This window comes from Chenopodium quinoa, unplaced genomic scaffold (assembly GCF_001683475.1).
Source record: "Chenopodium quinoa cultivar QQ74 unplaced genomic scaffold, ASM168347v1, whole genome shotgun sequence".
Taxonomy (NCBI): Eukaryota; Viridiplantae; Streptophyta; class Magnoliopsida; order Caryophyllales; family Amaranthaceae; genus Chenopodium; species Chenopodium quinoa.
In genome coordinates this window covers 1,460,313-1,485,294 of record NW_018743555.1, presented here as the reverse complement: position 1 = coordinate 1,485,294, position 24,982 = coordinate 1,460,313, and the positions used below count along the sequence as shown (strand labels likewise).

General features: G+C 34.8%; 2 protein-coding genes across 3 annotated transcripts; one reads left to right on the top strand and one right to left on the bottom strand.

The window, feature by feature from the left end:
- Window positions 1-341: 341 nt before the first annotated feature.
- Window positions 342-10,298, top strand: LOC110740299 (peroxisome biogenesis protein 22-like). Its single transcript, XM_021920781.1, has 8 exons — window positions 342-834; window positions 1,131-1,361; window positions 1,440-1,487; window positions 3,844-3,900; window positions 3,991-4,092; window positions 5,263-5,328; window positions 9,683-9,784; window positions 9,865-10,298. Exons 1-8 carry the CDS (start codon window positions 730-732, stop codon window positions 9,967-9,969), a joined length of 816 nt encoding a protein of 271 aa, XP_021776473.1. The 5' UTR covers window positions 342-729; the 3' UTR covers window positions 9,970-10,298.
- Window positions 10,299-11,620: 1,322 nt separating this feature from the next.
- On the bottom strand, window positions 11,621-22,996 carry LOC110740298 (zinc finger protein CONSTANS-LIKE 10-like). Of its 2 annotated transcripts, none has more exons than XM_021920780.1 (6): window positions 22,791-22,996; window positions 20,709-21,352; window positions 19,706-19,930; window positions 17,945-18,249; window positions 12,324-12,469; window positions 11,621-12,211 (listed from the first exon to the last, which is right to left on the bottom strand). In XM_021920780.1, the coding sequence occupies exons 2-5, from the start codon at window positions 21,285-21,287 to the stop codon at window positions 12,343-12,345; spliced, it is 1,236 nt and encodes a 411-aa protein (XP_021776472.1). In that variant the 5' UTR covers window positions 21,288-21,352; window positions 22,791-22,996; the 3' UTR covers window positions 11,621-12,211; window positions 12,324-12,342. The 2 variants fall into 2 exon arrangements, with proteins under 2 accessions (XP_021776472.1, XP_021776471.1); XM_021920779.1 differs by having other exon boundaries at window positions 20,709-21,392; window positions 22,791-22,994.
- Between the last annotated feature and the right edge of the window lie 1,986 nt (window positions 22,997-24,982).

The window sequence follows — 24,982 nt, the reverse complement described above, 5'->3', positions numbered from 1 at the left end:
TAACGTGAACTGACTGGGCCTTAATGGCGATTTAAGACAAAACTAGTGTGCGGCCCGGTCGTTGCACCGGGTTACCACTTTGATTGAATTGTTTCTTTATGAAATATATTATTATTAGTTTTTGACAAAATGAAATATATTATCATCGATTATGTATGTTGTGCATAACTGTTAAAAATTATGTTACTAATTGATAAAGAGTATAGAAAGATATTTTTTAACACTTTATTGATTGTGGAATGATGATTTGTTCTTTTTTTTTTTTTTTTTCAAACTGCTTATCTCGTATTTTCTTTTTAATTGACGCATGTCATTTATAGTTATATTTAAATGTATAAATGACATCAATTGTTATTGGCTAAGATGGTAAGAAAGTAAATCTTGTTTCTTTGAGGTCTAAACGCCTTTAATATAAAAAAGTATAGATTTCAAAAAAAAAAAAAAAAAAAAAATTCCTCTCCTTTCCCAGTATCTATTATGCCGTTATACACTTATACCCCTCGTACTCATTTTCCTTTTCAATCGAACACGCCTCTGTTGTCGCTTGATCGGCCGACGGTGAAAAAGCTGAGTTCTTCATAACTCTTTTTCTTTCTTACTCTGCTCATCGCATCGAAAATTGCACCATCATTTTCATTTTCAATTTCTTCTCTAATGGAAGATTAGAGATTCTCTCTCTTCTTCGCACTCATTTCAACCTTTTTTCTCTCTCCTCATTCTACCTCGGTTATGGCTGATAATTCCAAGGACGACCTTCTTCAGCTTGTTAAGCGCATCAGTGCTTATCTTACCTTTAAAATGTCCAATTTATTCACCATCGCTTCCCAGAAATTGGTACCAATTTTTATTGATTCTTGGATCTGATAACAATTTGTATTTGTTTTTCATGATTTCTGACTTTTCTTAGCTTTAATTTTGATTGCTTTTTGGTTGAATTGTTGAATTTTGCTTTCAATTGATTATTCTTTCAAGCTTATACGTTTAGATTTTGGTGATTGATTGATTGATTAATCTTTTAAGCTTTAAACCTTTGAATTGAACATGTTGAATTGAATTGCAAATTTATCAGATTTGAAAACCCTTTTAATTCTAAGAAATCTTATATTTTTGTGTGTTGTGTTTGGAACTAGGATTTATTTTCTGTTGGTGCTCTTGCTGGACTTGCTATTGCTATTGTTTTTACGTGGAAAGTATTTCCAAGTGCCCCACAACCACGGCAACCAAAGAGGCAGCCTACTAGAGCTACTACTTCTTCCGGTGCCAATTCGCAGACGGTTACCTTAGACCCTTCTGGTGCTTCGGCATCATCAGAGGATTTGAGGGCGCAACTTGTCGTCGATGATTTCTTTCAGCCTGTAAAGGTATGACTGTCCAGATTGTCACCGTGGAACCATTTTCTTTAAAACTTTACTGAATAATGTCTTCCTCTTGCTTTTCAGCCAACATTGACGCAAATTGTCAGGCAGAAGTTGTGTGAAGGGAGGAAGGTAGATACTTTTTCCTCTTAGATATTCCACGTTTAATATGTTTATGTTTATATTGAATCGTCGGAGTAAAGATATTCACATATAATGTCCATGAGTGTTGCCTAAACATTCTCTTAGAGCCTCAGTTTAGAAGAATGTATGTTATTATATTACTGTATTAAACGGAAAATTTATTTTGGTGTACTTTTTTTTTTCTTTCATTTACTCTTATAGTGTGTTTGGATAGATAGTTGGGAATGAAAAGAAGGGGTGGGAAGGGATGGGGAGGGGATGGAAGAAAGATTAATATCTTACAATTTAATCCTTCTAATTCCCTTCCTGTCTAGTTTATCCAAATTAAAGATATTTCATCCCTCAAATTCCCTTCCTTTTCTTTCCTTTCCCTTCAATCCCCCTTCAATCCAAACAAAGTGTTAGTCTCTTACAACCTCATTTGAGAAGAATGCATGGTTTTGTTACGTTGTTATGTTTTTGTTGAGAAAAGGTTTTGTACTATCTTTGTTTCTTATTATTTGCAATAAAGAAATATTTTGTGTCACAAATAATACCCTTTGTTGCAAATTATAGGCAATTCAATTAGTGTTATAATTAAAACAATTTTACAAAAATTTCAATCTGCCGATTCTTGTTATGCCTGTTAAATGGACCTTTGCAACACCTTGGTCACTGTGAGCGTAGCCACAACCATGATGAACCACGAATAGACCACTGAAATTAATTTTCTAATTAAAATATATGTAGTGTCATTATTATCATTATCTGGGTTATATTAATAGGTAATTCAAAATCTTAGTCTTTTTATAGCAAGAATTTTTACCATGTACTCTTGAGGCTACAAGGAATACCTATACTCTCATAATCAACCTAAAATGGATTAAGCATGAGTCCATGATTATATTAATTTTATACACCTTCACCATCACACCACCGTACCATTACCACCATCACCCACCTTTACCAGCAGCCCCTTGCCACCCCACCATAAAATACATCCAGCCACCCCTTGCCACCCCTCCCCTCAAGCACCCAGCAGGCCAGCAGCCCCTTCCTTCCCTCAAACCACTCAGTGCACCATCCCCACCCTCAAAACCCCCCTCCTTGCAAAACCCTAAACTGCCCATCCCTCTGCCCTTGAAATCGTCATCAACCCCTTCCCCTCTCCCCGAATCCCTTTTCCCTTCCCTCTCTCCTTCTCGCACCTCTTTCAGGAGGGATACTTTAAGGTTGGTTCAGGGTTTTGCAGGGAGGGGGAGATACGACTGGGTTGTTCGGGGAATGGGGAGGAGCGCGGAGCGCCATGGTGTTTCAGGGGTGGGGTAAGTGCGACTCAGTGATTCGGGATGAAGGGGAAGAGTGGCAACATATTTTAGGGAAGGGAGGAGAGGCGGGAGGGGTGACTGGGTGTTTAAGGGGAGGGGGAGGGGACGGGGTGGTAAAGTGGTGCCTGGGTGATTTCAGTGGTAGGGATTGTGGTGAAGGTGGTAGTGGTAGTCAGTGTGAGGGTATAGTGGTGTGGTGGTGAGGGTGTTAATTTTGTTAGAATTATTAAAATGAAGATAGATTGGGGAAAGATTATAATTTTAATGCTATTTAAGAGATTTTTGAAAAAAAAAATTGCTACCAATGAGAGTGCATAAATGTATATTGCTACCAAATTGAAATTCCAAAACATAAAATACTCCCTCCTTTTTTTTATAAGCTAGAGTTACTATTGTCGTCCGTTTTTTTTTATTATTATTTTTTTTATAAGCTAGAGTTCCAGTTTTGGAAATATCTTACACCTTAATCATATATATTTGTCCACTAATGTCCCCACTCTTTCTTACTTTAATCATTTCTCACTCTTCCAATGGTCCCCACTCCCCATCACACCACTTAACTTTTCAATAAAATAATAACCTTATCTACCCCACTAACATCTTATTCTATTTAACCACCTAAAACTCCACGTAATTTCATCTCTATCCTATAAAAAAACGGAGGGAGTAATACCCTTAATGACGATGAAGAGTAATTTTGTCTACACAGCACTCCCAACTCTATGTTCTACACCCCATTTAAGGATTAATGGTAAGAAAAGTGAGAAAAAAAAAAGTTGTTTAGATGGGAAATGGGTTGCATTGGCTATACACGCATATTGTGGGAAGTGTTTAATAAGTTAGCTAACAAAATTGATCTCTGTATGCTGTCAATGGTTTATGATAAAAAATAAAGTTGTTCGGGATCCCTAAACGCATTCTTTCCTCTCATGTGCATGTGACATATGAACTTCCTTGGGCTTTAGTTTTAAATTATGCATAACAACATAATCCTCTTATTCGTTGTATGATAGTAATCCTTGCCTTGATCTGTGTAGGTGACCTGTCGTTTGCTTGGTGTTGTCCTTGAAGAAACAAGTCCTGAAGAGCTTCAGGTAATTATATTATTTTAATTTTTCTGGTCTTTGGATGAACAAGTAAAATTGGTTGAGTACATTCTAACTCCCCCCCCCTGTATTATGCAGTTGAAAGCGACAGTTAAATCCTCTGTTTTGGAAGTGTTGTTGGAGATTACGAAATTTTGTGACCTGTATCTCATGGAAAGAGTTCTTGATGATGAAAGCGAAGTATGTACACCACTTGTGGAAATCCCATTGTGTCATGATGCTTTAGATCTTTTTTCCTTGACTTTACTTTCTTTTAACATGTTATTTGCTTGTGATATTGAGTGAGGATCATCATTTTATTTGTTCTTAATTAAATTCTGAAGTCTATGCTAAAATCATGGCCATTATTGATTGATTGATTCTCCCTCCCCCTTCCACACCCCTCCTCTCAAGAGGAAACTTGTTACTATAATGTATAGATAGAGGATCAACTACTTTTGGACATATCAATATGCATAGATAGAGGATCTTAATAGGTGTATTTATTCTTAATTGCATACTGTGACTGTCTCTGCCTCATCTTGAAACTAGATCAATATGCATGTGATGTGTGCTTTAAATTTCTAAAAGTAACTATTTTAAAAGAGTTAGTGAAAGCTAAGGGCATATTAGGTATATCATGTGGACACCACTACCTCACCCCCTGGCTTATACAATAAAGATAAGGATCAACGTTTTTTAGGTTTAGCAATAGCTATTTTAATTCTGGATTTTTTATTTGACAGTACACCTATAAAGATAAATACTAAGAACTTTTTGGGAAATAACAAGAATGGAGAAAGGCGCCTTATATGTTCAATCTATCTAGCTCTTATGACTTTTATCATCCATGTGATGGAGAGAAATCTCATGTATGTATGTATCCTGTATTTGTGAAATTAAATATTTTCATGATTCTATAGACAAATCTTCTATGCTATTTGGTTAGTGTTTTCCCAAGTCTAATTTTTCATAAAAGACAGTATTCAACTGATTACTGCCCTGTTCCAATCATGATTTTTTCGTCCAATATTTCACATGTGATTGTTTATTGTTGCTTTCTTTATGTTTTGCTGGTTTTTATGTATGCTGAACTACATCTAGAGATGTTTGATTTGGCAATCACCTTTTTATTTTGGTTACAGAAAGTGAAACTACTTGTAGTCTTCTAAATCTGTTTGCATACAATTGCTTCTATTATTAATATATGATCCTTGTTGATAAATGTGAATGAATTATTTCATCATGTCATTAGTGGAATTTATCGCATTTATTATCCTAGATATTTCATGTTTTTTTTATTCTTTTGAATCTTTACTAGAGAATTGGTGTTTTCCTGTTTCACTCATTAATTTTCCCCTTTATTTGCAGAAAAGGGTTCTTATGGCTCTGGAGGAAGCAGGGATTTTTACATCTGGAGGTTTAGTCAAAGATAAGGTATATTTTTGTCTCACAAAAGCTTTATTATGTCTTCTATCAATCTATTTGGCAGTGGTTTGTGGTGTATTTATTGCTTTTTAGTGAGGGGTGATCTATCATCTGTCTGCAAATTTTACCTAGCTTGTGAAGATGGATACGCTTCACTAACCATTATATTTTATTTAGATGATTTTCGACTGCCAGTGCTTGTAACAAGTTGGAATGATGATTTATTTTTTATGTGAAACAATAATCGGTAGCCTTATGAACTTCTAGTTCATTTAGAATTTGCTCAATCTGACACCAAAGAATGTTAAGATCAATTTCCTTAAGGTCTATTATGAGTCTTGCATGTTTAGAAGAAGCCTAATTAGCTCCTATAATTATACTTCATGTGCATAAAAATAAACTCTCAGATTCTCTTGCCCTTTTCCTTCTTAATCCCCAAGAGACAAGAATTGGATTGATGACTTTGTCTTCTATTTAACCATTGAACCATTGTTTGTCAGTCGTCTAATGAATTTGATTGCTAATAGGATCATGGATGACTTAGTTGTTAGTTGAGCGATGTGAGGTGATCCAAGTCTTGGATAATTAGGCTAGTCTTATATGGTGACTGTCTTCTTATAGATCTGTTGGGGCTATGGTGCTTTTTTTTGGGGTTTTGTAAATGGTCAATATTATATATTCTAAAATGCGGGGTTAATGATGAATGATGTTTCACACCTATATTTAAGCTTTCTTACACACTCAGTGATCTGATATTGATGTGCTGTGAGCCTGTGACATGCTTTTTTGTAATTTAGATGTGTGCAAATGCAGAATCTAGATTAATACTTCACTGCAAGAAGACATGCATGATCCCTAACAATTATAAGTAGTACATAGTTTTAAAAAGTGCACCCTAGGCTCACACAGACAATAGAGCATCCACCTTCTCGGGCACAGCACATTCCAGGAAGTCCACACCTTCTCATCACTTTATCCAAGGCGCAAGGTGCAGAACCTTTGACATTCTGCGGTGTGTTTGGGTACACCTGCTTTTGAATTTTTGAAAAATCAACATTATTTCAAATTAAATATTCCCTGGCTTCTAAATTACATTAATCGAGCAAGATGCCTTTATTTTTTTTTTTTTTTTTCTGGCAATTAGCAAGATGCCTTTATTATTACTATATAATTTAAGACCACAATGGATCCATGAAATTTCTTCTATTTCAACCATAAATTGAAATCCCCAATTTAAAGAAAATGCTAAATTACAAATTGGGAAGTAGTGGTGGCCGACAACTTGTCCACTTGATAGATTGCTAGCGAGCCATCCCTGTTAGTGGCCAGCACCAGTTGCTCTAGTGGTTGTCACTGGTTAAGCATTTTCAGGCTAGTACTTTATTCTCCCCTTTCTGTTCTTTTACTCCCTCTTTAATCTTTTTTCTATCATTCTCTCCCTTCATCTTCTTTTTCAGTAATCCTTTTTTTCTTTCTTGTTCAGTCGCTTACATTAACTCTAGGAAGATTCTGAACTTTCAGAATTCTGTGCTCCTCTCTCTCTCTCTCTCTCTCTTATATGCTTTATAGTGGGCAATTCAAATTTTTATTTATCCACTTATTTAGTCTAATATATATTTTGCTAGCATAACTCCAATTTAGGCTCTTTTGATAATATCATCAAGCACCATGAAATCGAGGAAAGGATTGTTATCTTACAACCATGAGTTTTTGGGATGATCCCCACTAGAGGCAACTTGGGGGTGGAGATTCCCTTACCTTCCCCTCTGGCTCCTCCCCACTTCCACTCCCAAGGGGCCTTGCCCGCTTATGTGGCTAGGTTGACCTTTGAGAGGATCTGATCCGGTAGGGTGCCTTCTCCTTGCCTACCAAAAATAAAATAAAATAAAAACTCAAGGCTTGTTTAGCAATTGTATTTTGTTTTCAATTTTCTTTTTTCTAGAGAAACAAAAAGCCAAAAAAGGAAACTAATTTTTGATTCATTATATGTCATATATCATATGATTTGGAAAAACAAAAAACTAAAAAATAGAAAACCACAACGATGTCAAACGAATCCTTAAATGTATTTTTATAAAAACAACATTGTAAAACAGTTTGCAGTTTGAACCACAAACACATTAAGTTGTGGTTTTCGATGCAATTTGGTTTCAAAAATTTTGGATTCCATAATTAAACCTCAAACCGCATTTTGGTCAAAATTTCAAACCACATGTGGACACTGCAATCTTGAAGCCGCAAACTGCCCAAAAAAACACTTTGGTTCTCTTTGAATAACCATATATACCGATATTTCAGTGTGACCATTCCCTACTTTCTAGAGTGAGATGAATGGAACCTGTGGATCATCTCCTTAACCCACTTTAAGGCACAACATGCCTGTTGAAGAGCTATGGTAGTAATAGAATTCAAGTGGTTCTCTAGGACGATTAAATTCCTTTTCATGAAATAGAATTTCAGCTTGATGTTGTTGTGTTGGGAGCAATGCAAATGGTATGAATGCCATAAGTTATGTGAGAGTAACAACTAGTAACTGTTGTTTTTGCGGATATTTGTGTGTGATGGGAGGATCTAGTGTTAAAGCACAAGTACAAAAAAATTTAGTGTATGTGGACATTAATTTGAGTGACTGAATAGCCCGTCCAATGATAGATAAGAACTAACCTATAACTTTGTAAATAGATTAGATGCATAGAAAATTAGGTTGAACTCACTGTAGTGGCAGCATTACAAGCTTAATAATTTATCTTGGGCCATTTGGCAAGTGTAAGTGGCAAGTTGAGAGATTGGAGCAATTAGCTAGATTGCTTGGTGGCCTTTATGGTTGAGTTTTGCATAGTTCTTTGCATGGGCTTCTTACATGTTGACAAGACTATAAATGCTCTACTTTAGCTCATTTCCGGTGTTGGGGTCTGATTGGTCTAGGCTACTACTCCAATCTGTTAATATTTGCTCGTAAGACTAATATATCTCCTGATTCTTGTACAAATTTGTTTTTTTTCTCCCTCCATCTCAGATCACGTTCTCTATCCTTATATAACAAATACCAATCTCTACCTTTTTTTTTATTATTTTTATTTTTATTTTTATTTTTAAATAATCCAATTTTCTCTATACTTTTTCACCCTTCTTAAAAGTCGTGTCATTTGCTGACAAAGGGAGTGTTATATATATATATATATATATATATATATATATATATATATATATATATATATATATATATATATATGGATCAGTGATTTATGACGTAGATTTTAGGTAGGTGGTTCTTTACTAGTGGTGGTAGATTTGAGGGTTTCTGGTGGAATTGGGAGGTGAGGAAGCGGGCCAGAGGAAGGGAGGGGTTGTCAACGGCCAAATTTGACGCTAATAGAGGAAGTGGCAGTGGGGGAGATTCAATCTGCCAGAAGTGGCGGTGGGAATCACTTAGTGAGTAGAGAAGAGAATGAAGACAAGGTTGAAGAAGAGAGAGGAAAGTAAGTAATAATGAGCATTGAAATCAGCCTAATTATACCTTATAAAAGTATGAGATTACTCTTATGAATAGTGTGCTGCCAATCATACCCTTCAATATGTGCACATGTTTATCCTCATTAATATGGTACATGTTACTTTGCTTTCATTACAGTTAATTGCTCTTTTATTTGCTTTTATTAATGTTAATTGCCTTTTTTTTATTTATTTTTTTTTTTTTTAACTATTTAGAATAGTGTATAGACAATTATACCTCTAAAATGTGTTTACATATTTTTCCTCGTTAATATAATCAACAACTGAAAAAGTTCCCGAATAAGGCTAGCTATGGCGCGCGTGTTAGCCACCCTAGTTCAATATAAAATTGTACAAGGTACAATATCAAATGGAATTTTTGGGACAAAATGGGAAATAAAAATCTAAGCAAGGGTAAATTTGTCCAAAATTGATGTTTTAAAATAGAGTTTCCAAATGTAAACAGAACATGTAAATAACAATAGGGAACGGAGGGAGAATCTTTCAAGTTTAATTCATCCTTAATTAAATTTACCCCTAATTGTTCTTGTCAATAAAGAAATATTTCTTATAAATTACTTTGGTCATATCATATTTGGACTTGTGCAGCAGTAGCATTTAAGGTGTGGTTAATAAATGAGGCTATATACTGTCAATTGCTGAAAATACTTATGGAAATGGGTTGAGCTGCTTGTCAAGTTGTCAGTGTTAATACGGGGAGTGCTTTTTTATAATTTTGCAATTAGGGGTGTTTATATCAAAAAGCCTGCCCTAGGGTGCTTTTTTTGGTGGAGTTTCCTTTATTTTTGTAAATAAATTAAATAAAATTATGCATGTTTTATTACTAATTATGAACATCCTCCATTTGCAGGTTTTGTTTTGTAGTACAGAGATTGGGCGTACATCATTTGTGCGGCAACTAGAGCCTGATTGGCATATTGACTCAAATTCTGAAATTACTACACAGTTAGCGGTAATCACTTATTTTACATTTTGATTTCCATGTACTTCACTTTGTTTTTTGTGATTAATGATGTCATTTACTGGTTGCAGAGGTTCATCAAATATCAGCTTCATATTTCTCCCAGCAGACCAGAACGACTGGCATCAAATGTGTTTAATTCAACATCCCTGGAACATTTCTTTGGATGTGTGTGATATTTGAAAGACAGTAGATCTGCATATGCTTTGTGCTGCTTTTCGTTGTTGCCTTCCTTGCTGTTGTCATATTTGTTGTAGGCTATATTACTTCTCCATTAATTGTGGAGGGCGAGATTTTCTTGTAATATGTGTAGTTTTGGACTTCATTAGTACTCTTACAATGGATATAAAGATCTGTTATTGGCCATAAAGCCATAGGTCTGTAATATTGAAAAAGTTAAATTTGATGTACTTGAAGTCTGTCTGCCATCCCACAGTTGTCCAACGCTAAAGATTGAGATCGGTTTCCAACTGCATGAATGTTTGTCTATGGCCATGTTTGGTAATTGGCTTTTTAATGGCTTTTTGGTTAGCTTTTGGCTTTTAGCTTTTTAAGGTGGTCAAACAGCCAAAAAATGTGTTTGGTAATTGGCTTTTTAGTCAGCGAAAAAGCTTTAAGCCAAAATGAAAAAGCTGCTTTGAGTAGCTTTTTTGTTGGCTTTTGGCTTGTTGGCCCACAAATTATCTAATAAACAGCCAACAATCACCAATTAATTTACCAAACACTTTTGTAAACAGCCAATTTCAAAAGTCATTATAAACAACCAAACATTCTAGCTGGTCAAACAAGCCAAGTGAACCAGCCAACCGCCAACAACCATTTGCCAAACAAGACCTATATCTGCAGTGTACGACTTCTATTTAAGACTTGTTCTCTTCAACTTATTTCAGATACTTATTACTTATTCCTTGATAAATTCAGACCAGATCAGAAAGATTCAGGTCAGACCAGATCAGAACTTTTGATTATCATTTACTTATTGCTAAATATCGTTAATTGCGTATTAAATTTTTTTTATAAAAATTACATATTTAAAAAGTTCATAATGAGACGAATCTAACAAGATCCATTTTGATAATATTTTTCTTTATACATTAGTATTCAAATGCGGTCAAAGTTTAGTCAAATTGTTAAATCAGATCAGATCAGACCTTAAAAAATTCAAATCAGATCTACTTGTTTCAGGTGAAGAGAACAAGTCCTTAATTACTGAATTGATGGAATTCTATTTTGTGTTTTACCATTGTTGTAATAATCAATGGAATGATGAGCTATAAATAACATTAATCAGACAAAGCACCCTTTGTTTCGATTTGATAGTCCCCTTTTTTTTTTTTTTTTTTTTTTTGAATACCTGATAAGTCCCATTTATGTGTATCAATGCAAATCTTTAATTGTTTAAATATTGGCTGTCGTGATAATCACTTTTAAGGGCTGCATCTCAGATGAAACTGTATATAGCAACATAAGGCACTTTTGTACTATTTCCTCGTAAAATTTATGATTATACAAGTTCTAATATAATTACCAAAGCAGATATTCTCAAACATCCCTTAGGATAAGTTTAATCATCTTGATTGCAAGTAAAGCATAAATTTATGGCTTAATTTTTCTTCATTGAAAGTACATCTCTAATTTGGTGATTATTTTTTGGGCCGGAAACAATATCTAGCTATAACTTGATCAATTCTTGGTTTTTACCAACTGCATTTTATACTGATCATCATTTTCTGGGCAGTATTTCTAACTTATTGCTTTACTTGCATCTGTCATGTTGGTTTTGTTCATGTATTTGTACCACAATAATTGTCCAATACTCCTAAAAAATGGGACACCTGAAATACCAGACGATGTTATTGCAAAACCAAATATAGCCTATGATTCTCTGACAATAGATTACAATTTACACTTACAACTCTACGGTTGATTCTGCAAAACACAAGCAATTTACATAAAATCTACAAAGCACATTCCTCAAACACCCACCACCCCCCCTGCAAAAATAAATAAAGGAACTCTCGCCAGTTCCCTTTATAACTTATAGGACTTTGGTTATACATACAATGGTAATAAGACTCCACAGGAAGCTACGGCAGACATACTGAGAGAATAAGAAGCCATATGAAGGTGCCATATCCTTGTAGACAATTATACATCTATGCCTGGCATGTATCAGTTGCCAGAATTTACGAGCAGGAGAATCTGGACAGACTATTCAAAATGACAGGAGCATATTGTCAGCCACAGAGTTACTCTGAGTGCTAACCATCTGAAGCTAAGGCAAACAGCCAACCTTCATGTTGATGGCAATTTCATAATCATCTGATATGTTCCAGATGTACAATCAAATAACGGGCCAAAACCCTAAAGCTTCTGTGGACCACATTGTACACCAAATATTTCGTTGCTTACATGCTCCTGTAATACAACCGCATGTCAATACAGCCACATAATGTCATCACAGAAAAGAAACAAGAAGATATATTAGACCATATCTAACAATAGCATAATCCAAAACTTCCTTCCTTACAAAGATGAGAATTTAGTCTTCAGTAGCTCCTGGTACTCAGAGGATCATAATCATAAGCATCACCAGCTTTGACAAATCGGCCCTTTACACGCTTCCTCACATCAGCTCTGGCTTTGCGGGATGCATATCTCACTCTTTTCTCAAATCTAATTGGGCAATAAAGAAACAACATTATTAGAATTTTACTTTTTTTCATTTTCTTATTATTAAAGCAGTGATAGCACAACGTAACTCAGAAATCATTGGACAGAATTTTAATACTCCTTTATACTAACATTGATAGTCATTTATCATATTTAAGATGCCAGAAATAAGTTGTCAACTTATCTATACTATATATGCCCTTAATAAGAGTATATATAGTAAAATCATCTAATTACATTGATAATTATTAGAGCTTGGAAAATGTGAAGACTAATTGCAGATGAAGGGAGTGTATAATGTATATATACAAGGAAGTGTTACTTCACAGAAGCAACTTCCAGCTGATGGATATCACATTATACCAATTAATAAATATTCAATGACTAAGACTTAAAGTTGGTATAGCAAGAGCTAAAGTAGTTTAAATAGTCAATCAAATTGAATCAAGTGCAACGTTTCTTCACAAATCAAAACAAATTAATTGTTGACTTTTACACTCCTTGCCCCAAACCAAAAGCTGACATGTGTGAGTCCCAGGATCCAAAGGCTCACATGCAACCAAACTCAAACAACAACTCAGCGCTTATGAGGCTCTCAGGTTGCAGGAATTAATACTCTGCTCATCTAACAACCTCCATGCAACCAACCCTTCAACTCAGCTCTGACAAGGATTAAACAAACCCTTCAAACTCAAGGTTGGTCAACCTTTATATATTCCCTTTCTCCATTCCCCTTTCCACTCAATGCAACTCTAAAAATTGTTCTGTAACTCTTTCCATAAACTTCCCCATTGCGATAAATTCCCCACAAATTTCATTTCACATCTTTCACTAATAAATCACCTTGATTACAACTTGTGTCTACAAAACAAAGTGAAAAAACATCTAAATAATTCTACTAGATTAGCACTTTAGAAGCTCCATGAGTCCAATTCTTTCCATAGCCCCTCTGAACTACCACTAATCCACTATGATACCTATTTTCGCGAGGATTTAATTCCCCACTTACTAGTCTCCACTCACTACCAGTGACTTTCTACTTACTAGCAACCATTTACAACTTATGATCGCCCCAAATATAGAATCCCTTCACTTTGCAAGAGCCATCCACAACTTAAAGCCACCAAGCAGTGTAAGAAACAGCTCAAAATTTGTGCAATCAGGAGGTGGCTAACAGTAGAAAGATAACTTACAGTTTACTATCATGTGAAGTCATATACATGGAACAATGTACTATTCTCTTCAGGAAGATGATTGATTTGTATCATGTTTTGATAGGATAATCATTTTGCATTAACAATTGAATCTAAAAACTCCTTTATGGGCTTAATTAGGTATCACTCATTCCATTGGCAGTAGCCAACAATGTAACCAACAATCAAAGGTCTGAAGCTCAACAATAGTGACAAAACCCAATCCCCCTTGAAGCAACCAATTATAATACCCCCCCCCCCCCTCGGCCGTGCACCCCACTCACCTGATGTACTATGAGTACCACATCAAGGCATACACTACTCTCCATCATAAACTCTTCCCCCTCCTTCCATCTACACTCAAACATTTTTCAATCCCACCGCCACTTTCTAAAGCTTGTGTGGGGTCATTTTTATATCCAGGAGTTTTCTTATAATTTTAGCTACATATGGTAATCAAATTCCATTGGGTAATAAATATACTATTAGCTTCAATCCTTTCCAAAAAGAAGCAATTTTATATTAAGATAAGAGAAAATATTTCAAATTTTAATGAAAATAAATTGTAGCTGAATAAAAAAAACAAAAAAAAAAAAGGAAAAATTGGCCTGAACTATGGCTTGGGTGCACCAGTCTTTGCTTAGTGGCCAAAACACCACAAACTAATGACTTGGGTGCAAAGCGCACCTTTAGTGAGTGTTCCGACCACCATTCTCACCGGAGCCGATGAATTAAATTTTAATTTTTCGATTTGTGTGTCAAAAAATGTCCCGTAAAGGTTTCGGGGGTCATTTGACTCTTAAGGGTCCAAATTGAGCTCGAAATAAGCAAAAAAAATAGCGTACATGATTTGTGTGGTATGTTATAAAATATCTTAATTTACGTGTCATTGTTTTTTAAGCCGAATTGAGTCATTTACGCTTTTTTTTTGCTTGTTTCAAGCTTAATTGGACCCTTGCTTGTTTCAAGCTTAATTTGGACCCTTAAGGGTCAAAATGACCCCCAAAACCTTATCGAAAAAACTCACCGGCTCCAGTGAGAATGGTGGCCGGAAAACTCACTAATGGTGCGCTTTGCACCCAAGTCACTAGTTTGTGGTGTTTTGGCCACTAAGCAAAGTACAAGGTGTTGGGTGCACCCGAGCCATACTTTTAAAACTATTACAGTGCAGATAGCTAGAAGCCAAGTCACTTCATTTAATAATAGTGAAATTTCTACTTTTTAGCTTTTAACAAAATTATAATACCTTAAGTTATTTATAGTTACAATAAACACCGATTTCAAGGAGAGTTGAAAAGAGGGGCAAGGGGGCCATGTGTGAAACAAAGTATGAGATATAATGTTGAAAGTAAATTTTATGGAAGAAATAACGGTTGCTGAAAGGAGAGTAGCGGTTTATTGAAAACAAGAACAAGGATGAAAAGGGTCATAATCAAGACTTTTGAAAATTGGATGATACTAAAGTGATTTTTATATCTTATTATTGTAGGATATTTTAGGGATGTTTTAGGAAAGTCAACATAGGCATTTGGGAATATGTTACTAAAATTGTCGTACGCCCCAAGATTCAAATAGACTGTGTTATGATACCCAGATCTTTACTTCGCTGGTGCACAAGTTGGAAATCATTGTGGATATAAATAGCATCTACCACCTATTAGATTTTCAAGGCATCCTACGCCACATCATAAATATTGATTGATGTTAAATTGGCTATTATCTCTCTCTCTCTCTCTCTCTCTCTCTCTCTCTCTCTCTCTCTCTCTCTCTCTCTCTCTCCTGTTAACCTCTCTCTTCTGCAGATGGCTTACCTACAAAGATGAGAAAGATGAGAATTCAATCCCTTTCTTATCAAGACCTTTATAAGGCAGGTGCTCCTAGTTAACAATTTGCTCAAATGCTGACACATAGATAAAACTTATTGCATGCAGCTGAATGTCATGTATCTTAAGGCAAATAAACTTTGACTCCATTGGAAATGAACAATTCTCTCAGCTATAGGAAAAACTGGCTACATATGAACGAATCAATTTTAAGTACCATTGTAGAGAATCTTCTTCCTTCCAATAAAAGTTTTTTAATAATAGATTTGATAGAAATTTCCAAGCGCTGTACAAAATAAACCAATTTCCTTTCACTGTAACAAAGTAACCTTCATAACCCTTTTCCCAAAGCCCTGATCCTCAATATCTCTACAAATTTAACAAGATTCAGCAAAATTCTAGACTTCACTTCTCTACCAAAAAAACTAACCTAATGATATGTTATCAGTTTACAAGTTTGCTTCTCTCTTGCTTTAATAACAAGATTTGGTTTATGAAGGACGTTTTAGTGAATTCCAATGATAACAGTCATAGAATTTAAAGTTTTAGAAGCGACATCATGCTATTGCATGCACTTTGCAGCCATAGCAATATGAATTGACCAAAAAGAAATTTACCACTTTATCATACAAAACCATTTATAATTGAAAATACACCTTACAAAACCATATAACCATATTTTGGAAAGAATGGAGATGATCAATACAACATATATACTAATATACCTGTGTGAGTTATCTTAAACTTCTTCCATTCCAGAATAAATTTAACATCTCTTTTTAAAGGTCAAAATTCATAAACTTAGATCAAGAATTTACACCAATGTATGAGAAAATGTACAAATGTACAATCATGTGAGCTCTTATTAAATTTGTCTCATGTGAAGTTTTACAATGTCACTTGTCAACATATCATAGATTTTACTTATATAATTAGATATAATTGGTCAAAGTACCAGACAATGAGAAAACGATTGTTGCAATTCTATTAATGAAGTATTCAGTTCAATAGTATAATTACACAAGCATCTTTAATAACATATGCTAATGGCTGATGAAGTTACAGAGCAGTGTATAACAGATGAAGTAGTTGTGACAGCATTTGAATATCCAAAAAGAATGGTCTAGACATAAGAAAATTGCCTTTATTTTAACTCCATGTTGACACCTAAGAGTTATGTACATTATATGACTCACTAGACTATTGTAATATTTTTCACTTGTAGACTTGTAGTAGTGGACTGATGGAGAATTCAATCTAGAGGAAACCATGACAAAAGTAGAAAGCTCATGAACCATAGATACGACTGACTAGACTATCATTCTCCTGTAGTGGACAGATGGAGATTTTCATGATATGCACCAAAAAAGAAATTATCAAATACTCGTCAATTGCTAAATCTAACCCCAGACTAAGCTCTTTCCTCTTTTCATGAAAGTTTTATTATAACTGTTAAAAATCGAGTAACTTTAGGGATTTGACATTGCCAGATTTATCTCATGTCTAAACCTTCTAAATATGGAAGAGAAATACAATGACAAAAGCTTGAGGAAAAACAGGGACAACTGTAACTGTTAATATATAAATCAAAAGGTCCCAGGTAACTGCTTTTAGTGAGCTCAACAACAGCAATAAACTGTAGGCTCAGTGACAAGGGAACCATCAGTTGAGGTCTGTGTCAACCATCAAGTGTCTTTCGAAATGGAGAACTTAAGGCAAGGGGAGACAAAAAAAAAATTGTGGGATTAAGTTTGATTTTCGATCATGAGTTTGTTATGCAAGAAAGAAATGATATGATCCTTTGGGACTAGGTATCTTAGTTTATTCTTGGGGTAGAGATTTCAACTAATAAACTCCCTCAATTCTTTTATGTTCTACTCAGTTACTATGGATATGCAAGTTGAGTAAATATTGAAGAACGAGAGTGGGTGTAAATATGTAAGATAAAATAGGATAAAGTAAGAGTGAATGATAAAGGTAAGAAAAAGGTGAATTAAGTATGAGTGAGTGTGTGGAAATATGTAATTATAGTGGGATTAAAGAGGTAAGATGGTAAAAGGAGTATGCCAAAAATAGTATAATGCAAAGTGAGTTGAAGAAAGAAGAACAGACCAAAATGGAAACTGAGCGGAACTAAAAAGAACAGAAAGAGTATATTTTATCATAGTCTTCTAGAGTTCATTCTACATTGTCTCTATCTAATTAGAGCTCTTCTATTTACTTTTTTGTTTGAAATAAGATACCTGGTCCATTTCTAAACCCTTTTGATTAAAGAATGAAGACCTTTTTCTTTATCTAACATAACATATGGCAACAGATAAACAGGGCATATAAACCAGAACTTCAATGAGCAGGCAGTCCAAAGGAATTACTATCATCTGAACTACAACATTAGAACACAATGGAATTTTAGAAATAGAATATCTATTGAAAAACAAAACCAGCTTTCACCAGATACTTACTTTCGGGCCTTCTTTTTCTCCTTGTATCGCATAACAGCTTCGGTTCGACTGGCGGACTGGATTGAACTATCCGGACAAGGAGGGCACCAGGGTGGCTCTCCAAGTAAAAGCATTGAAGAAGCCCCACAGTCTTGATAATCCCCACCACTGCTTTCTCTAGTAATGCCAGAAAAAGATAGATTGGAATGGGCTTGCTTTGCAGCAATACCAGGGTTTGGTTCAGTTTTGACACTCATCAATGAGTCCGCAGAAGCTGCATTGCTGCATGCGGGCTGCACTTGACCGGTGTTTCCAGCAGATGCTCCCTGAGTTGTATCAAAATATCATAACCATCATCATTATTAAGAGCAGATACCTAGTCAAGAACATGCATTGCACAAAGTAATATACATAAAAAGGAATAACAAGTGACAATTCTGACAAAATAAAATTTATCAAAATAATTATTGACCAATTTTACATAGTACATGATTTGACTCAATATGTGGTATGGGAACAGGGACATGGGACACTAGTTGCTACGAAAACAGGAGATAAGAGGCCATCAATCACAATCATCACCATTATCATCAATTATTAATTAATTGATCAAAGGATACCTCAATTCAGTAGTAATTTTGTTTTAATTCACTTGTAAGGAGTAACTAGGAGATAGGAGCTACTGAGCTAGGAAGACCTAACGAAGGAGCAGAAGCTGGGAACATGAGAGTGAGAATGAAGGAAAATAAGTTCATTAAAAAATGGTTTTATTTCCAGACTTGCATTTTATACAAACTGATTCAACTGCTAATTTATTGACTTTTCATACATTGGAAGATGACTGTTAATTTATGGAATAATTTATAGCAGGTCAAAGGATTCAGTGCACTTCTTCAACATTTACTTTGAACCATTTGCATGCTAAAAAAATGCCATTTTTGAAAGTTATAAGCCTATAAGGGAAAAGACTTCCTATGAAGGTTAAAAAGTGTAGCAATTCGTTCAGGTTTTGTATCTTGAGCAGCATAATAGGATGCGCTAACAGAAGTATGGAATAAAGGGATTATCTTGCTTCCATTACATGCCCCCTCTATGAGGTTTCCTTTTGCAATGATGTTCTATGAGGTTAGCACACATTTTATTAAATTGATTTTTTTTAAAAACAAAAAAACCTGACTTGATTTTGGCTAAAAAGGACTGGTAACATAATGGAGTCACAAAGCATTTGTCTAGATTGATAACTAGTTTACAAGTAAAGTAGACATACATATAGGTCTGATATTTGAAATTGAATTAGCAAGGCAGCAAGCCAATTGAGCAGAAGTTTATTCTTTTCATTGTTCATTTTTATGTATTGTTGTGTCACTAAGACTTCACATGTAAGTTAATGTATATATAGGTCTGATATTTGAAATTGAATTAGCAAGGCAGCAAGCCAATTGGGCAGAAGTTTATTCTTTTCAAAGTTCATACTTATGTATTGTTCTCACTCAGACTCTCATACCCATGTCGGACACATGTACATGAGTCAAACTCGGCAATTGAAGTATTGAACAAGAAATTCCATAATTTTGGTCTAAAATGGAGTGGCAGAGGTGTAGGGAATCTGACGCGAGTACTTAAGGTGAAATGAAAAGTCCCAGTAATAGACTAGAATAGTAGAATCACAATAGCTCAGTGAGTAAACTGGCTAGACGAAATGGAATAAAACTAAAATCATCAATCCTATTTGCAACACAGAGACTAATATAAAAAATTTGAAAGGTCCAAAATGAAGCAAACCTCAACACTGAATCCACCCTGGCCCTCAGAATCAGTTGTAGACATGCCTTGTCTTCGAAACAAGCTGTTAATTCCACCATTCTCAAGAAGTCGTTCAGAGTGAGTAAGAGTAACACCAAAGAGCTCATCATAGTTTTCAAAATTTAAGTCAACCTCATCCAAGTCCAGATCTGCAAGTGGATCGTCTTCACAAAACCTTGGAACTCTATTAGTAGGATTAAACAACTGCACACAAGTTCGAGAGAAAAAAAAAAGTCACATGCAATCCAGACACTAAACAACCCTGAAAATTTAACACAACAAAGTGGTTGAAATGCAACTAGTAAGATCTGATAAAAAAACTCCTTAGGACTCTAACCATATAAAATAAAATTAAAAAATGAAGAGGGGAGGGGGAAGTTTAATTGAAGGACACTGACTTCCCTAGGTTGAGACAGCAATTTGAATTGTAATCAACAAAAAAAGCTTTACCAATGACAATGACAGTTGATAATTTTATTATTTAGATTTCAAAGTGCCAATGTGATATTTCATACATCTAATATGCATTTAGCAAACTCACTTTCAGAAATTTAAGAGTGATTATGAGCTTCAAGACTCTAATCTTGATTCTCAAAGCGGTAACTAGTGAAACATGTGTTCATTCTGAGAGGAAAAGAATGGGAATTTTAACAATCAAGATAAGTTCAAGCAATAATGGTATAGATTTTCCTAAATATCAGATACTATTAGTTTCTTAATAGACAGGTCTTGCTGGGGGCATGGAGCTATACCAATGCCAATGAATTCATTATAATACTAGCAGCGTATAATGTGCTGTTTTGTTTGAATAGATCACTCTCCTAGAAGACTTTGATACCCGAATTCTAAATCTTATTTTGATTCATCGGCATCATTACATTATTGTCAACACGGTTCTTGGAAAATTTTGGATCAGATAAAGCTGTTGCTGCATGTTTTTCCTTTCCAAATTTCTAATAAAAAAATCAGGAGTTGTGGTTACCTTAGAAGATTCTGCACATCCATGTTGGTCAGGACATTCACGTGAAACAAGTTCGGTAATAGATGCAGGTCCATACCAAACACTAGATTTGTTAATATTCTGCAGATCATTCCCAGCCACAACATCCATTGCATCTTGACCATCGTCTTCACCCACAGGATCCACATTGTTGTTTGCACCACTTTCAGAAATACTCAATAAACCTATACCCTCTGGACATGTAGAATTATCTGATGAAGGGAGAGGATTCAAGATAAATGACCATATTTTGGAGAGCTCTGCTGCAGATGGGCAACCAGAATAATAACTTATACTTTGTTGTTTATGTAATGAAGAGGTTGTAGACCCATCATGTCCAACCATAAAACAATTCTGGCAAAGAGAAGCTCCTTCATCAATACATCTAACATAAGCAGGTTGAACATTACATCTTTCACAAACAAGGGTCCGAGAATGGCGCTTAGATAGGGCATTTGCAGAATGAACATTCCGATCACAGGACAAGCACAAAAAAGCAGCATCAGACCGGCAATACACCATTGATCTTTGCTCCCCACAATAATCACATATGTATCCCATGGTATCTCCTCTGAAGTTCAATTGATCAATCCAGTTCTCAGCCAAGTTGTGAGCTATGATTTATTCTGTCAGAGAAATTGTGATAGTGAAAAACTTGCTTATAACCTAAAAAAAAAAAAAAAAAAAAAAAAAAAAAAAAAAAAAAAAAGAATGAACAAATTCATCAGCAATCAAAATCGTATTTCAATGTATCAAAGTTCCATATAAACTATAAAGGGTCAAAAGGAACAAACTAAACACCTGTTTAAAAAAAAAAAAGTTGACATAAATTTTGTTACATCCAAAATAACAACTTGACTCCACAACAACAATCCCACCCAAATAAAAACAAGCCAACAACAGATATTGAGGAAATCAGAAAATTATGTAAAAAAAAATCAGCAACAGAAATTCATCAAGTTCCAGAAATTATAATTTGAATCCAGCAATATGTACTCAGATAATCAGAAATTATGTAAGAAATTCAGCAACAGGAAACTCATAAAAGAAAGATGGGCAACACATACCCAATAACAGGTACTCGAAAATTAAAGCTAGGCAACAAGTACCCAGCAACTGATACTTGAAATGTAAAGCCAGGTTACAAATACCCAATAACAGGTACATAGAAAGTAAGCCCGGCAATAAGTACCCAGTACAGATACTCAGGATACTAAAGTTAGGCAACAAGTACCCAACAACAGATAATCGGAAAGTAACAAGTACCCAACAACAGGTGCTCAGAAAGTAAAGCCAGGTTACAAGTACCCAATAAGTCAATAACAGGTACATGGAAAGTAAGCCAGCAACAAGTAACAAACTAAAAGGTACTCAGGAAAGTAAAGTCCGGCAACAAGTACCCAACAACAGGTGCTTGGAAAGTAAAGCCGGGTTACAAGTACCCAATAACAGGTACAAGGAAAATACAGCCCAGCAACAAGTAACAGACTAACAGGTACTGAGGAAAGTAAAATTGGGCAACAAGTACCCAACAATAGGTACTCGGAAAGTGAAGTCCGGCAACAAGTAGTCAGAAAGAAAATTCAAGCAACAAGTAAGCAGCAACAGAAAATAAATTTTAATTAAAAACAAAAAAAAAAAACACACTATTTAAGCATCAATTGAGCAATAAAATTGTCTTAATTTTGCCATAAAAAGTATGAACTAATACACTTTCTCAGCTTTATAACTTAGAAAAACCTCCTCAAACAAATATCAAATTCCTAAAATTGAATAAAAACAACCTTACCGTACAACATATTCCAATTAATAGCTCAATTTAATCTCTAACTTAAGAACTGATCGGATTAATTAACATCATAAATCAAACAAAAAAAAATTACTACTACATAAAAACTTCCAAATTAAGAACAACAAACAATAGAATAATTTGTAATTAAAAATGAAAAAAATAAAATCAAGCACTGAAATTTGCAAAATTCAGAACATTATCAAGAGAATCAAATTGCAAAAAAAAAAAAAGAAAAAGAAAACATCAAATTATCAAAAAATGAAAGAAATTACCAGGAATCTGGGAAGAAACATTAAGGCACCAACAAATCTGTTCGATTGAAAATATCTCCAAAAAAATAAATTTTTTTTAAAAATAAAAAATAAAACGAAAAATACCAAAAAGACGACTCGAGAGGCTATATATCTCCTCTCTATCTGTTGTTGTGGGTCAGACGTCAGAGAGCAGCTCAAGTTAATAATAATATTAAAATAAATGAAAAAGGAAAAAAATTAAATAATAAAAAATGGTGGACCAATAAAGAAAAAACAAATAGGAAAAAAGAAATGTAAAATAAAAATGGGTGGGGAAGAATATCTGACATAAAGTGATAAAAAGTGCAATAAAAAGGGGGCCTACTTGGGTTCATGCGACAAATAAAAGGGTTAGGAGTTAGGACCCAACCCCTAATGTGATGAATTAATGCTTCAATTTTTGGGTACCCCATTTTTATTTTTATCAAGTTTGGTAAAAGATCTACGTACACGTGGGTTTCACTTAATTGGTATCGTAAATTAATACTTGTTCGTTCTTTGAGTTAAGTATAAATATAGTCCATAAATTATTGTATTTATTCACTTTTTATCCATTAATTACTGTTTTGAATGTATATAACAAATTTTAGTAAACAATAATTCCTTTGGAGGGACTTTACAAGTGGGCTGAAAATTGGACTTGGTCCATGTTGAATAAAATGGTAGACATTATTTATGTTGTTTAATTAAAATACTTAGGTTAAGGTGTTCTGTTTTAATTGAACATGAATTAGAAGCAATAAACTCGGTTTAGAGAAAAGAACCTTGGTTAAGAGGAAGCAAACAATGCAGCCCTCTATCGCCCGGTCTGCGCATGGTTTGGGTGGTGCTCGCCTAATCTGCGCGAGGCTGGTTCTGGGACACTGCTTCAATTCACCGCCCGGCCGGGTAGCCACCCACTGCCTAACCGGGCGCGAGAACAAAGAAGGAAAGTGCAAATTTTTTGACCAGATCTAAGTGTCTTTGCCCTACAGGGTGCGAGACTGGATATGGAATTCATGGCTTCATTGCCCGACAGGGCCACCATCGCCCGACCGGGCGCGAAAGACTTTGGATTTCTAACGTTCAGCTCTGCCCGGTCGGGCGGTCGTCGGCCTGGCAGGGCACGTGTGAAGTCTGGGTTAATTTGACGATTATCGTCAGTTTCCTTCGTGATGTTTGGCTTTGATTTTGTTTCATATAAATATGTTTTATAAAATATGATAAAAAGGTAGATTCAAGGAAAAAGTCGATAATTTGTTTTCTTCTTGAAAGCCAATTGCAAACACCTAAATTATCATCATCATAATCAAAGTTCTGTTAACATTTGACCACAAATATACTATACACATTATTGTGGTTGTCTTCGTTGTAATAGGCTTTAAAAGCACTTTTGAGGGTGTATTAGGATTTGAATTCCTGACTTTGTTGGGGGACCTTGAATTAGAGTTGATCTTATCATTACACTTTTTTGTAAGAAACTAGTAAAGAGTCGCCAATAAGTTTTAGGAAAACTCATAAACCTCGTTCATGTCTTTCTCCCATGTAGGGTTCAAGGGATATTTAGCATGAATCATAAGTTTACCCCATGCCCAAATTGGTCTACTTATACCAGAATTGAGTTAGGGAGCGAGGGTACTAAAATAATGTTTCTTTTAGGGAGGAATCGCTATTCTAGCCCTAGTGCGGCCTCTATTAGCTCTTCCTTTTTCACGATTTCATCACCAAACAATCTATACAACGTGATACCTAAAACTAAGTTAGTTGATTTTATTTACAGACATTAATCACGTAGGAATAACATTGCAAAAGTCGTTATTATCTTGTTATTCAAATTCGGGAAAATAAAAAGAAATAAGCAATCAATCAATTAATATTCAATTCTTAGGTGATAAAATAATTAATTAATTATTCAATTCTAATCTTTAATTAACGCAAGAATCTACGTGAAATTAATTAATTAAATGTTTGTTTAAAGTGATCAAACAACACTAATTGTTCAATTAAAGTTATTTAAACAAGAAAAGAAAAGTGATTTATCTAAGGCCTGCTCAGGAAAATAACAGTTCTTCTTTTATGTTAAATCTCCGTCTTATGCATTTATGGACTTTCCTCCTTCTTCGTACCTTCAAAGACTTCAATGGAATGTATAGGGGTTGAGGATTAGTTGGAAAGAGAAGGGAAAATTAGTA

Excerpts from the sequence above, each read along its gene's own strand:
- LOC110740299 (XM_021920781.1), top strand. The coding sequence starts at position 730 with ATGGCTGATAATTCCAAGGACGACCTTCTTCAGCTTGTTAAGCGCATC. Across the intron at positions 835-1,130 it reads CCATCGCTTCCCAGAAATTG|GATTTATTTTCTGTTGGTGC; the intron begins GTACCAATTTTT and ends GTTTGGAACTAG. Across the intron at positions 1,488-3,843 it reads AGTTGTGTGAAGGGAGGAAG|GTGACCTGTCGTTTGCTTGG; the intron begins GTAGATACTTTT and ends TGATCTGTGTAG.
- LOC110740298 (XM_021920780.1), bottom strand. The coding sequence starts at position 21,287 with ATGGGATACATATGTGATTATTGTGGGGAGCAAAGATCAATGGTGTAT. Across the intron at positions 18,250-19,705 it reads AGGGTGGATTCAGTGTTGAG|GGAGCATCTGCTGGAAACAC; the intron begins GTTTGCTTCATT and ends GATACAACTCAG. Across the intron at positions 12,470-17,944 it reads GAGAAAAAGAAGGCCCGAAA|ATTTGAGAAAAGAGTGAGAT; the intron begins GTAAGTATCTGG and ends TTGCCCAATTAG.